Consider the following 14,282-nt stretch of genomic DNA (forward strand, 5'->3'; position numbering starts at 1 on the left):
TTCACACAGTGTCATTTTGGATACTCCAACTCACCCTCTGAGTTCAGCATCTTCTTGGTCAAAGCCTGTCCTGATGCTCGGGAGCGAGGTACCATCATCTACGTCGGTGATATGCTGATTCGTAAACGTACTTTGGACAACCACCTGTCCGAGCTGGACCACGTCATTGGTCAGCTTGCAGCAGCAGGTGCAAAAACTTCCCTCACCACAGGTCAGTGGTGCAGGTCGAAGGTACAGTTTGTTGGCCTCCTTGAGGCACCACAGGGAGTGCAGCCTCAACATAGTAGAGTCCAGGGTGTTGCCACCATCTAAGCTCCAACAAATGTCTCTGAACTTAGGAGTTTTCTGGCTGTGTGCAACTACTCTCACCAGTTAGTAGAACACTACGCTGAGATGGCGAGACCTCTGACTGTCCTGCTGGAAAAGGATGTGCCTTTCGAGTGGACTGAGCAGCAGCAGCGGGCCATGGATGACTTGAAGGCCACGTTATGCTCAACTCTGTGCCTGGCACTTCCTGATAGTGACAGGGAGTTCCACCTTGAGGTCGGGTTTTCAGACCACTGCTTAAATGCCAGTCTCTATGCGGTGCATGACTGCGACAGGTGTGCCGTCACCTATGCTAGTAATATCTTGTCCGGTCCTGAGTTAAAATACTCGGACTGTGAAAAAGCTTTGCTTTCCACGATGTGGGTGGTAAAACCCTTCTCCAGCTACATCGATGGACAGAAAATAATCATTGAAACTCAACATCAGCCAGTGACCTTCCTGAACAGTCAATACCATACCATACCATACCATACCATACCATACCATACCATACCACTTTATTTATATAGCGCTTTTAACACGGCATTACAACCATACAAAGTGCTGCACAAAAAACAAGCAAGAAAACTCAAGTTAAAATAGTCAGGTAGATGGAAAATGTAAAAAGAAGCAAAAGAAATAAAAACAACAGACTATTAACAGTAAAAGCAAATAAAACCAGAATATAAAAACACAAAATTAGAATTGAATTGACTAGGTGGGACAATGGATGAGCTAAGGAGTTATGGAATTAGGGATCGAATGCGTAAGTGAAGTAGAGGGTCTTCAGACGAGATTTAAAGACGGCGATAGAGGAAGCTTGCCTAACCTGCAGTGGTAATGAGTTCCATAACTTTGAGGCACAGACTGAAAAAGCCCTTTCCCCACGAGTCTTCAAACGTGCCTTAGGGACAGTTAAGAGGAGTTGATCTTCAGACCTAAGAGCACGAGGAGGGTGGTAGTAATGAAGGAGATCACACAGATAGGGAGGCGCTTGACCGTTCAAGGATTTGAACGTGTGAGAAGTAAAATTTTATAATTGATCCTGAATTTAACGGGCGACCAGTGAAGCGTTTTAAGAATAGGTAAGATGTGGTGTCTTCTTTCGGCTCCAGTCAAGAACCTTGCTGCAGAATTCTGAACAAGCTGAAGCCTAGACAAAGCCGCCTCACTGATACCGTACAAACATCAGAGATGGTGTGGTGCACTGCACCCAAAACCGCCGTAGTCCTCTTGGCATGGGTCTGGCTGCGTGCCAGCATTGCTCAGACAACGCTGCTGCATCAGTCCTACAAGTTAACCCTCCCTAGACTCTGCTGAATCCCAACAACCACTACTTCGACCAAGCTCTCTGTGTGGATTTGCTGACTGTGTACGTTGATGGCAGGTGTCAAAACCACGTTCGGTGCCCTGAGCCAGGTCGCTTATTAGACGGAGATGCGTCGCAACATCTCAGACAAGATCCAGAGCTGTTTGGTTTGCTGCCAATTTCAAGAGCTCCTCTACAGAGCAGGGGAATGTCCACACCGTGGTTTGACTTACAATTTGATTGGGTGGGGCCCCTGGCCAAGTCCAGCAGGGGTAACAAATACTTCTAGACCGAGGCCTGTGCATTCACCAAATGGTTTGAATGTCTACCAGCACCTAACGACATGCCACAAACTGCTGTCCTTTTGATGAATCACATCATCTGTCGGTTCGATCTCCCCACACGGGATAACTCGGATTGGGGAATTGGGGCCCTACAGAGCGCACCCCTGCGCCAAACCCTCAAAAGGCCACGCCTACACCGGTCTACAGTCTATATCGTCCTTGGTTTCAGTTTTTGGGGCTGACCAAGTATCTTGTGCTAGTTGCGTGTGTCTGTCTGATGTCAAAAATGGCAAAGCTCCCTCCACAGCCTACCCCAACGTGACTGTACGAGCCTGGGCCCTCTTCGGGTATCACGCTCTGGGAGCGCCCAGGTCTGTTAATGGCTAACTACCACCTATTCACACAAAAGATGTTTGTAAAGTTTGACCCTGCAATGGTGTGTACTCAGAAACTGATAAGTGCCTTCGGCACCCTCTAGGAAACTGGGGCTACCTGGACTTGTACGATGACATGGCACACTGAAGCAGACGTCTCTCACATACTACTCCAGGCACAGAAATTCACGGTTTCCAATAATGATCTTTCTGGTATCCATGTTAGAGTGAAGTTTTTCCTGTTGGATTTTCTCTCGTTTGCTAATACAACTGGCTCACTTTTTAAATTAGGGTTCTCATCAGTCAACCCGGTCAAGATCAACACAGTGCAACAACATGTTGATGAACTCAACAGGGAATTCTCATCCCTGCGTAAACAAGTGCTTCACCAACGGCACGCGTTAAAACAACTGGGTGCATCCAAACACCATACTATGGTAGTACTCAACACACATGGCAACATTCTGCATAAAACAACCTCCGTTGTGAACGAACTGCGTTCCTTCGTTAGAGTTGATTATGCACACACTCAGATACTGACCACTTGCCTGTCCAACTACATTTGGGACGTGAGCACCTCTATTGACGCCCTCCTCACAGGGAGGATCCCTCCGTACCTCGTGTCCTTGGACATGGTCCGGACTGCGCTTACTAGAGCTTCAAAGGGTGATGTGACTGCCCTTCAGACTCACTTGGCTTTCTCGTTCGGGAGTGCTACCCTGTTACGGGCCGATCCCGCTGCTAGGGATCTAGCGTTCATCATCGACTTACCTATCGTTTCCCCAGGGGACATCTACAGACTGAAGGACGTGGTCAATGTGGGTAACTGGGTAGACAACACTCACGTCAAGTTGCATACGGCGCTGTGGTCACATTGCATGATGGCACGCCAGACATTCGTCTGGTTCAGGATCTGCGAGTGTGTTCTCTCACTCATGGCCTTCACTTCTTGTGTCCAGGTAGCCCTTTTCTATGCGACAAAGTCGCAGGTGTGTGTGGTATAGGTGAGTTGTCAAGAGATTATAAATGTCCTAAGACCGTAACTCCGCGTTCGCACGTGGTTCAAACTGTTACCAAAAGTCCCACTCTCATTAAGAAATAAAGGCACTCCATCACCAATAACTGTTAATATGGCTCTTCTAAAGGTTCGCTCTCTGCTGAACAAAACTTTTTCATTAAATTACCTAATTTTAGACCATAACATCATTGTTTTCTTTTAACAGAAACGTGGATGAGTGCAGATGCACCTGTTGTTCTCACAGAGGCCTCTCTGCCAGATTTTACTTTAAATTATTCAATGAGGAGTAGCAAAACGGGAGGCGGTACTGCTTTTATAAGTTCATCAACACTTTCCGCCAAACATGCTTTATTTGATCATTTTAACTCCTTTGAATATACAGCAACAGTTTTTAGCACTCGTCAGATTTTATGTGTCACAGTTTATAGGCCTCCTAAACAGGGTGCACTTTTAAATCAAGAGTTTTCTGAGTTTTTGGCCTTCTCTGACCACTATGGTGTGTTTTTTAGCATCACCAGTTTATCTAGCGGGAGACCTCTGTGAGAGCTGTAAGGAAGTGTTATCTCCCCCTGTGAAGTGGCTGCTAGTCTTCTAGAAGATTTTAGAAAGATCTCTCCTATTCTGGTACCTGCATCTTGTGATCTTATTGTCAATGATTTTAACAGGAGACTGCAATCCACTCTCAACCTGCTCGCTCCAGTCAGTGGCAGCTCCGCGTTTACATCGTGTTAGCCACCTATGGGAGTTGCACTCCATTTTCCCTTCACTCGTAAATAAGACGCATAGATACAAATATTCCGCCACTGGGGGCAGAAACTTGTCAAGTTTTTATCTTAATTTGTGCTTAGTTAAAACCCTTGTAAATTGTAATTGTTATGAATAAATCAATGTAAATAGAAAAAAAGTTGCTTGAGATCTGCAGAAAATGGGCCCATCTTCATGTTATGGCCTGGCCAGGATGTGGCTTAATAGTATTTTTTTATCCACAGTTTCTGTCTGAGTCCTCATTGCTGCTGACACAGTTTTCCTCATGCGCAAACTGAATGAATGATTCAATCAAGTAGTGTTAAACATGTACATAGGTAAACATTGCTGGTACTTGTACAGATGGGAATGTGGTCCAGCCGCTGCCATGTGTTGTCATGGTACCGGGTGTAGCAGTCATGGTACCGGCTGTAGCAGGTGTTATTTGGCTAGCAAAACCATTCTTTTTCAGTCCGTGTCATTTGCCACTATTTATTCCAGGATAAACCTGTATTTTCATTGTAATACATATGTGCACTTATTCAATAGCCTCGTGTAGTGTCACATTTAAACTTTGATCATAACATTCGAGGCAGTGCTTCAGTTCTGACAATCAATAACCAGCAGGGTCGCCATCAAGAAAAGCCCCTGGAATGTCTTTCTCTGTCAACACACTTTCGATTATTTTATTCTTTTATGGTTTTATGACACAGAACAGAGGACAGAGGCAGAAAAAAGGATTCACAGTTCTCTAAACACACCAAAAAGGTTCTGTCTTGTAAATACACTCAACAAAAATATAAACGCAACACCTTTGTTTCTGCTCCAATTTTTCATAAGATGGACTTAAAGATCTAAAATTCATTCCAGATACACAATATTGCCATTTCTCTCAAACATTGTTCACAAATCAGTCTAAATGTGTGATAGTGAGCACTTCTGCTTTGCTGAGATAATCCATCCCACCTCACAGGTGTGCCATATCAAGATGCTGATCCAACATTATTAGTAGTGCGCAGGTGTACCTTATACTGCCCACAATAAAAGGCCACCCTGGAATGTGCAGTTTTGTCTCACAGCAAAATGCCACAGATGCCACAAGCATTGAGGGAGCGTGCAATTGGCATGCTGACAGCAGGAATGTCAACTAGATCTGTTGCTCGTGCGTTGAATGTTCATTTCTCCACCATAAGCTGTCTCCAAAGGTGTTTCAGAGAACATGACAGTACATCCAACCGGCCTTACAACCGCAGATGACGTGTAACTACACCAGCCCAGGACCTCCACATCCAGCAGGTTCACCTCCAAGATCGTCTGAGACCAGCCACTCAGACAGCTGCTGAAACAATTGGTTTGCATAACTAAACAATTTCTCCACAAACTGTCAGAAACCATCTCAGGGAAGCTCACCTCCATGCTCATCGTCCTCATCGGGGTCTTGACCTGACTCCAGCTTGTCGCTGTAACAGACTTGAGTGGGCAAATGCTCACATTCGATGGCGTCTGGCCAGAGAATGCCAGAGAATTACTACTGAAATAAGTGTAGTAGGTGCTCCCTACCGTAAAACACCCAAGAGTACTAACACCAGATACAACTATGTATTTGTCTACTTATTTTGGGACTATTTGGGGGCTCATTCAAAACTAGCAGTGGAAACAGCCATGAAACTCATGGGATGGTAGTGAGGAAGTTATTTTTTGCTTATAAAAATTGACAGCAGGAACTAAAGAATGTCATTCTTACTTCACTCTTACATCTTGTACCTTTCTTTAACTGTGAAAGACAATTTTTTTATAATAACTCAAATATATTTGCTGTGGCTCCTCCTTAACCAGACATTAGTGGGAAGTTAAAAAAGCAGCTATAATTTTATTACATGTCAAAAACCAGCTTCACAAAATTCAGCAAATATGGGGAGAGATTCCACAGACGTTGAGCAATGGAAACAAGCAATCTAGAAATTATTGGTACCTCAGCCTCAACAGGTGGTCATTTATTCTGGTTATTTGCAAAAAAATATATAACAGAAGTGATACCAGTTGCAGATGAAAATTTATTTTACCATAAAAGGATTCTGGAAAATCACAAAATTCCAGTGATTGAGTAAATGTTGCAGTTTATTCTAAAGAAAACATTGTAGTGTGATCAAATGTGTGTACCTATGCAAGCTGTGTTGTTCATCACATAAAACCTACCTGGGTAGATCCTGAAAAAGCCAAAAGAACTGCCAAAGTACTGCCAGGTCAGCGTAGGATCTCTCTGAAAGTTGCTGATGAAAACATCATTTAAAGCTTCAGAGTTGTAGACTGCATTTAGGATGTTTGGGTCTGAAAGACAAAGCCTGAGTTAGATCTTTAGCAAACTAGGTTGCTACCAGAGTTAATTTTATTTAAAACATCTCTTACCTTTGTTGTAAACATTAGTAGGAACTTGGATGTTACTCTGCTGAGTGTTGACTGGCAACTTGTTGAAATGTTCATTCTCCTCAAGTGGAAACTCTCCACCCAGTAGCACATAGTTACCATCGCCATCCAGCGTGTTGATCAGCATTGAGTTATAGTAATCAAACTGAAAAAGAAGTAAATGCAAGGTTTGTGCACAAATTGCTGACTGTGTTTACTGTTTTGTTTTATACAACCCCTTTAGAATAGAATAGAAGTTTATTGTCATTGAACCAATGTCCCAGTACAACAAGATGTAGTTTCAGTTCAACCATTTCCAAGGTTAGAAAAACAATAAAGGGATTACATAGACAGGAAATGGTTAATTGTGGGCATGCAGTCAGAACCTCTACTGCACACTGGAAGCATCAGCAGCACATAACGGCACTGCTTCACATAGAATTCATTACAGTCTGTTTTCAGATGCCTCCCAGAAGCGGCTTGCTGCACCGCTCATGGACGTAATTTAGGGGGGGGGGGGGGGGGACATGTCCCCCCCACTTTTTCAAAAGTCAAGTTTTGATCCCTGCACTTTACACTATATTAAATTGACACTGGTTGAGCTCTAGGACCAAGCGGAAAACAACCGTTTGTGTTGAAGCAAGTTTCCCATTAGAGCCCCCCCCCACCCCCACCACCACCCACCCACACACACACACACACACACACACACACACTTCTAAAGTGAAAATTACGTCCATGGCGCTGCCGCTAAAGATAGTACTGGGTTCTATTCTTTCCATGAGCCTCTTCTGGGATGCATCAATTTCTGCAGCTTTTTTGTATTTTTTACCTTGTCCTGTCAAGCTGTGTAGCAAACAGAATTAATGTCTGAATGCCAAAGACAAGCTAGCAGTTTTATTGTCACAGGTAGAGCGTTATAGCTTCTGCTATAACGCCACCCCTGATACCAAAACTTTATTAGAATTATTTTCAGTTGCTTGAAATACCAACGGACACAGGGACAGAAGTGAAAGAGAAAGGTGGAGAGAGAAGGAAGAGGTGGGGGAGGGGGGTTCACAAACTTAAATAATAAATGATGAGAAAAAATGTGCTTCTAGATCTGCAGAAGGAGAGAGAGAAAAAAAGTGTACACAAAAATACAACAAGACCAAAATATCATTGCATCAACAACATGAGGATATATAAAAGTTCCTTTTTTTGCTCATGCTCCCCATACACAACCTACTCACTCTGGTCCCGGTACTGCTGCACAGAGGGCGCAACCATTCCCAGACATCAGAGCTAGCCCCATTCTGCTGAGGTAATGAGGAGTAGGTACCCCCACCCAATGCAGAGCTAAGCGACACACCACCTCAGACCCATACCAGACGACCAGCTCCTACTCCTAGACTCCAGCCCTGGTCAGATAACCGAGAACAGAGGTGTGATAAGACCCCCAGTCTCTCTCAGTCTTCTCCAACATGGTGTTGATGCATTTTGTTAAAGTGCATTCTGTGGTTGGTGGTGGTGGTGGTGTGTGTGTGTGTGGGGGGGGGGGGGGGGGGGGCATGGTCTGGCCTACACCAGCTGATACCACCACACAACACCACTTACCCCCAGAACCCTCAGTGTTTAGATGCAGCTTAAAATTTGTGGGCACTGGCACTCTGGGTAAAGCTGAGAGACACCCCACACCCACCCCCCTTGTCTAGTAGCCTTACCAGCCAGCCCAATGCATCCTTATGGGAAGCATTTGGTCTGGGTACTCTCCTTCAATTAACCCCACCCCCTGTGAATTCTAACAGAGCTAAACAGCGCTGAGCAGCGTACTTCATACACCACGATGCTGAGTTTTTCATAAACATGGGGACTGAAGCGGAGTTCGCTGCAGCTCTTTTGTCATCATCGTCTTCTTCCTACGCTTATCTGGGTCTGGGTAGCGGGGGCAGCATCCCAACTAGGGAGCTCAGACCGTCCTCTCCCCAACCACCTCTACCAGCTCCTCCGGCAGGACCCCAAGGCATTCCCGGACCAGAATGGAGATGTAACCTCTCCAACGTGTCCTGGATCGACCCGGGGGCCTCCTGCCGGCAGGACATGCCCAAAACACCTCCCCAGGGAGGCGTCCAGGAGGCATCCTGACCAGATGCCCAAACCACCTCAACTGACTCCTTTCAATCTGGAGGAGCAGCGGTTCTACTCCAAGTCCCTCCCGAATGTTCAAACTCCTCACCCTATCTCTAAGGCTGAGCCCGGGCACCCTACGAAGGAAACTAATTTCGGCCGCTTGTTTCCGCGATCTCGTTCTGTCGGTCATTACCCAAAGCTCATGACCATAAGTGAGGACTGGTGGTGACTGTGCATCCTCCTGTCCCCCACTGCCTTGGGGGGTGCTACAAGGCTCCGTTCTCAGACCACTGCTGTTTTCTATCTACCTTCTGCCTCTGGGCAAAATCCTGAATCAGCACGGCCTGAGATATCACATTTACGCTGATGACTGTCAATTATATGTAGTAATGGATGAGAAGAATGCGGGCTCGCGATTGGCTGCATGTTTAAATTACGTGAAGGGCTGGCTGGCATCCAACTTCTTAAAGTTAAATGAAAGGAAGACTGAGTCTATAGTTTTTGGCCCCCGCAACCACTATGGCTCTCACCCTGTTTGTGACCTTTTTAACCTTTAACTCCAAACAGTACATGACAAGTCTCAGGGTAAAGCTGGATGCTGAACTCTCAATGGCCCCACAAATAAACTCCATAGTGAGGTCTTGCTTTTATCAGCTTCGCCACCTTACTCGCCTCAGACCAATCTTGAATCTGAGGCATTTGGAGTCAGTCATCCATGCTTTCATTACCTCTCGCCTGGACTATGCAAACTCCCTTCTAGTTGGTGCTCTGGTCTCTGCCCTGAATCGGCTACATGTTGTCCAGAACGCTGCTGCCAGGTTCTTGACAAATACGCACCAACGTAGCCATATTACCCCTGTCCTGGCAGATCTTCACTGGCTCCCTGTCATTTTCCAAGTACAGTTTAAGTTATTGGCTTTTGTATTTAAAGCACTCAATGACCTGGCACCTCCCTATCTCTCTGACCTGCTCACTCCCTATGTACCCACGTGCACATTGAGGTCGGCTGATCTCCTGCTGCTTTGCACGCCCCGGACGCGATGGAAATCACAGGGTGAACGAGCATTTGTACATGCTGCTCCAAAGCTGTGGAACTCCTTACCCATTATAGTTCGGCAGGCTCCATCATTGGTGGTTTTTAAATCTCGTTTAAAGACCCAGTTCTACGATGTGGCTTTTAGACAGTGACTTGTTTTAGTGTTTTATTGTGTTATTGTTTTAGTGTTCTTAGTATTCTCATGTTTTATCTGCTTTTGATTGGTGTTTTGTCTTCTGTTTTAGTTGCCTGGATTGGATGTGTTTTGGTTTAGCCTGTGCAGCACTTTGGGCAGCTCCCATGCTGCGTTTTAAATGTGCTATATAAATAAACTATGGTATGGTATGGTATGGTATGGTATGGTATGGTAATACAGATTTACACTCAGTCACAGAATATTCTACCAATAATAAATGAACAGTGTTTGTTTAAGGATGATGTTAAACAGAATCAGATGAGTCCAGACTGCTTAAAGAACGTAGGAGAGAAATAAAATGTTTTGAAAGTTCAACAAAGCACCCACTATCCGTAAGAAAGTTCAGCACATATTGCTCTACTTCAAATACAAAGTAAATGACGTTTTCAGTCACTACAATGTTAATCAGGCCAGTAAAAACCGTGAAGACCAAAATCTCTTCTGTAACAGTTGTTACAGAAATGAAAAATACTCATTAGAGCCCTCCGCAGTCACACATTACGCTAGGTAACAGATTTAGCTGTAACACCTGCATGGGCGTCGCACCCGTGGGGTTTGTGAATGTTTTAAGACCCACGCTTTTTCTAATGAGAAGGTTAAACCCCCACTTTTTACTGCAGTTTAGTTCAAAAGCGTTACTATCAGTCCGGGCCCTCCATGTTTCTCACTTTGCTTGCCCTCTCTCTCTCCTGCTGCTAAACAAAACCTGCACATTTTTGCAATGATGTTACTTCAACCGCTCTGCAGCTGAAAAACATGCGTACTCCATCGGTGCACTCTGCTCACATACAACAGAACTGCAGCCTCCGTGCTTTAAAATATCTGCTTTGTGCAAATCAACACTTGATACTGGAGCTAATTGAGTTATTGGAGATGAACCCTGATAATGGATCACCTCAGAGATGGCGTGTTGACTATAATCAACAGCTCACTGAGCCAAGGCTGTGTTCCATCTTACTTTAAAAATGCAGTGGTGACTCCTCTCTTAAAGAAACCCAACCTTGACGCCAGCTCCACCAGTAACTTTAGGCCCATTTCTAAACTACCTTTCATCAGCAAAGTACTTGAGAAGGTTGTTGAAACCCAACTCAGATCCTGGTTTTCTAAGTCAAAGATCTCTGACCCCTTCCAATCTGGCTTTCTGAAGCAGCACTCAACTGAGACTGCTCTAGTAAGGGTGCACAATGACCTCCTAATGGCTGCTGATGCAGGGAAATGCTCTGTCATGGTCCTGATTGACCTCAATGCAGCTTTTGACACTGTAGACCACAACGTTCTACTAAACAGGTTAAAGGCCCTGGCTGGGATTTCAGGTTCTGCTCTAGACTGGCTCTCTTCTTTTTCTCACCAACAGAACATTCACAGTGAAGTCCGAAATCTTCTCTTCAGATACTGCCTCTCTAACATGCAGGGTCCCACAAGGTTCAGTTCTAGGGCCTCTACTATTCGCATTCTATATTCTTCCCCTAGCTGGCATCATTCAGTCTTTCCCAGACATCTCCTACCACATCTACGCTGATGATATTCAGCTCTATATGTCCTTTATGCCACACCAGTTGGACAGCCTGGCCACACTTGTACTCTGCCTGACCCAGATCAGTAACTGTCTGTCCAGCAACTTTCTTGTCCTCAATGCTTACAAGACAGAGACCCTGATCGCTGCACCCCCGGAACTTCAGCCAAAAATCGAGCAAGAAATTGCCTCTTTTTGCCCATCAGCCAAGGCCAACATTAGAAACCTGGGAGTTATTTTTGATCCAGCTTTAAGTTTAGACTCACAAGTCAAAACCATCTCCCGCTCTTGTTTCTTTCAACTGAGAAACATTTCAAAAGTCCGTAAACTGGTTTCTACTGCAGATCTGGAAAAAATCATCCATGCCTTTGTGTCATCACGCTTAGACTACTGTAACGCTCTTTTTACTGGTCTCAGCAAAACCTCCCTCTCACGCCTTCAAGCCATCCAAAATGCAGCAGCCAGACTCCTAACCAAATACAGCAGATGAGCTCACATCACTCCAGTTTTACAGTCCCTCCACTGGCTCCCGGTAGAATATAGAATACAGTTTAAAGTTTTAGTCCTGACCTATAGAACTCTTAACAACCAGGCTCCAAGCTACCTATCTGAGCTTTTATCCCCACACACCACCTCACGGAAACTTAGATCCACATCTGAAAACCTCCTGGCTGTTCCGCGAACCAGACTGAAAACCAAAGGGGAGAGGGCCTTTCAGACTATTGCACCCAGACTTTGGAACAGTCTACCTTCAAATCTCCGTCTCTCTAACACTGTAGAGGTCTTTAAAAATCATCTAAAAACTCACCTTTTCATCCAGGCATTCCCTCTCTAAATGTTCAAAAAGATGGCTTTGTTCGGGTTCACACCTTCACTTTGTTAATACTCATAACTTTATTTTCTATTTTATCACTGCTATTGTTTTTCTGATGTTTTTATTGGTTAGAGGTATTTGCCCTGATCTTTATCATGTTGTACAAGGCTTTGTGATTTAAATCTGTGAAAGGCGCTCTAAAAATAAACTTTTACTTACTTACTTACTTACTTACTTACTTACTTACATCTGCATGTCCCAACCCACTTCAATATATTAATGTTGGTAATAGTAATACTAACCGCTGATCCAGATAACATACTACTACTGCTAGCCTGAGCTTCTAACGCTCTTGTCCAGACCATGAATGAATGTTAGATGGATCCATTGCTTGTCCACACTGCAACGCTGCAGTCCCCACCCCCCACGTCAGGACATTGGTCGTTCAGGGCTGCTGAGCCATTATGAGCCCCAACAATGTTTTATATGCTATATATGGGCTCAAAGAACAGATTTCAATTTTTAAAAAAACTCTTCTAGAAGACATTTAATAGTAAATATCCCTCTAACCCGTTCTTCAGCAAATATAAAGTATTGAAATTCTATGATTTTATTGATTGGAAAATTTACATTGTACAAAGCTAATAAAATACCTTACCATCAAATATGCATAGAATGTTTGAAAAGAGAGTAAGAAGGTATATTCTGAAAGGCATGCTGTTAATTTTATTCCACACACAAAGTATTAACACAGGTGGGCATAGAAAGGGCACTGACCTGAAGTGAAGCATTGTACTCATGGTAAAGGTCAGCATCTTCTGCAGACTCAGCTAACCTCTGAAAAGAGAACAAGGGAGAAATCAGAAAAATATGGAACAGGGTAATTAATAAATGGTGGTGTTTCTGTAATAATATTACATTGTTCAAAATATTTAGATATAAATGAAGAGAATAAAGCAACAACAAATTATCACTGTTTGACCAGACATCCCTGATATTGTTTTTCTGTAGTTTGTTCTACAGCTTCTTTCTGTATGCCTCCTTGCTGTCTCTGATCTTGATCTTCAGTTGCTTCTGTATACTCCTCAATAATTCCCTGTCTCCCTCCTTGAAGGCTTTTTTTCATTTAGCAGATTCTTCAGTTCACTGGTGATCCAGGGTTTGTTATTAGCGAAGCATCTCACTGTTCTGGTGGGTATGATGTTGTCCACACAGAAGTATATATAGTGAGTGACACATCCAGTCATGGCATTGATGTCTTCTTCATATCCTTGGCAGAGAGTCATCATATCTGTGGTCTCAAAACAACCCTGCAGGGCTTCTTCAGCATCCTGTGGCCATTTTCTCACAGTTCTTCTTGTCACAGGTTGCCTCTGAACAAGTGAGTTTGTATTCTGAGCAGAGAAATACAAGATTGTGATCTGATTGTCCCAGAGGAGGTCTTGTTTTGGACATGTATGCATTCTTTACATTTGCATAACACAAATCCAATGTCTTGTTTTCTCTGGTGGAGCAGCTGACAAACTGTTGAAATGTTGGAAGTTTAGCAGAGAGCGAGGCATGATTAAAATCACCAGATATAGCCAAAAATACATTGGGTTGCTGGGTTTGTAGCTTAGTGACAACGGAACTGATGGCATCACATGCATTTTCAGCAATGGCTGAAGGTAGAATATAAGCGGTTGCCAAGAAAACACTGGTGAACTCTCTTGGCAAATAATATGGGCGACAACTTACTGGTAAGAGTTCAACATCTGGGCTGAAGAGACGACATTTCACTGAAATATGACATGGATGGCACCATCTGTTGTTGACAACAACTGCCACTCCTCTTCAGATCTCTGTCTGCTTGTACAGTCAGGAATCCTGGCAGAGAGATGCTGGAATCGGGGATATGGTCCTGCAGCCACGTCTCAGTGAAACACATAACACTGCACTACCAATACTCTGGCTGAGTCCTTGAAAGGGCTTGGAGTTCATCCATCTTGTTGGCCAGTGATCTCACATTGCCCATTATGATCGATGGAAGAGATGGTTTGAATTTCCTCTTTCTCTGTCTCCGTTTTGCTCCTGCTCTGCATCCATGCTTCTTGCGTTTTAGCTAATTTGGAATTTGTAGCTTCAGTTGAGGCATTATTTCAGCCTTTCCAATGTTAATCAGCTGCTTGTGATTGCA

The 14,282-nt window shown here is 44.2% G+C and overlaps 1 protein-coding gene across 2 annotated transcripts in view; it reads right to left on the bottom strand.

The window, feature by feature from the left end:
- LOC107380887 (voltage-dependent calcium channel subunit alpha-2/delta-4) overlaps positions 1–14,282 on the bottom strand; it is a 78,058-nt gene that overhangs the window by 46,159 nt on the left and 17,617 nt on the right. For both annotated transcript variants that reach the window (XM_054743106.2, XM_070544138.1), the window contains exons 4-6: positions 12,884–12,943; positions 6,442–6,604; positions 6,232–6,363 (exon numbers count right to left, since the gene is read on the bottom strand). In XM_054743106.2, coding sequence (XP_054599081.1) covers positions 6,232–6,363; positions 6,442–6,604; positions 12,884–12,943 — 355 coding nt within the window. The remainder of the gene's footprint in view (positions 1–6,231; positions 6,364–6,441; positions 6,605–12,883; positions 12,944–14,282) is intronic.

Source organism: Nothobranchius furzeri, chromosome 14 (genome assembly GCF_043380555.1).
Source record: "Nothobranchius furzeri strain GRZ-AD chromosome 14, NfurGRZ-RIMD1, whole genome shotgun sequence".
NCBI classification, from domain to species: Eukaryota; Metazoa; Chordata; class Actinopteri; order Cyprinodontiformes; family Nothobranchiidae; genus Nothobranchius; species Nothobranchius furzeri.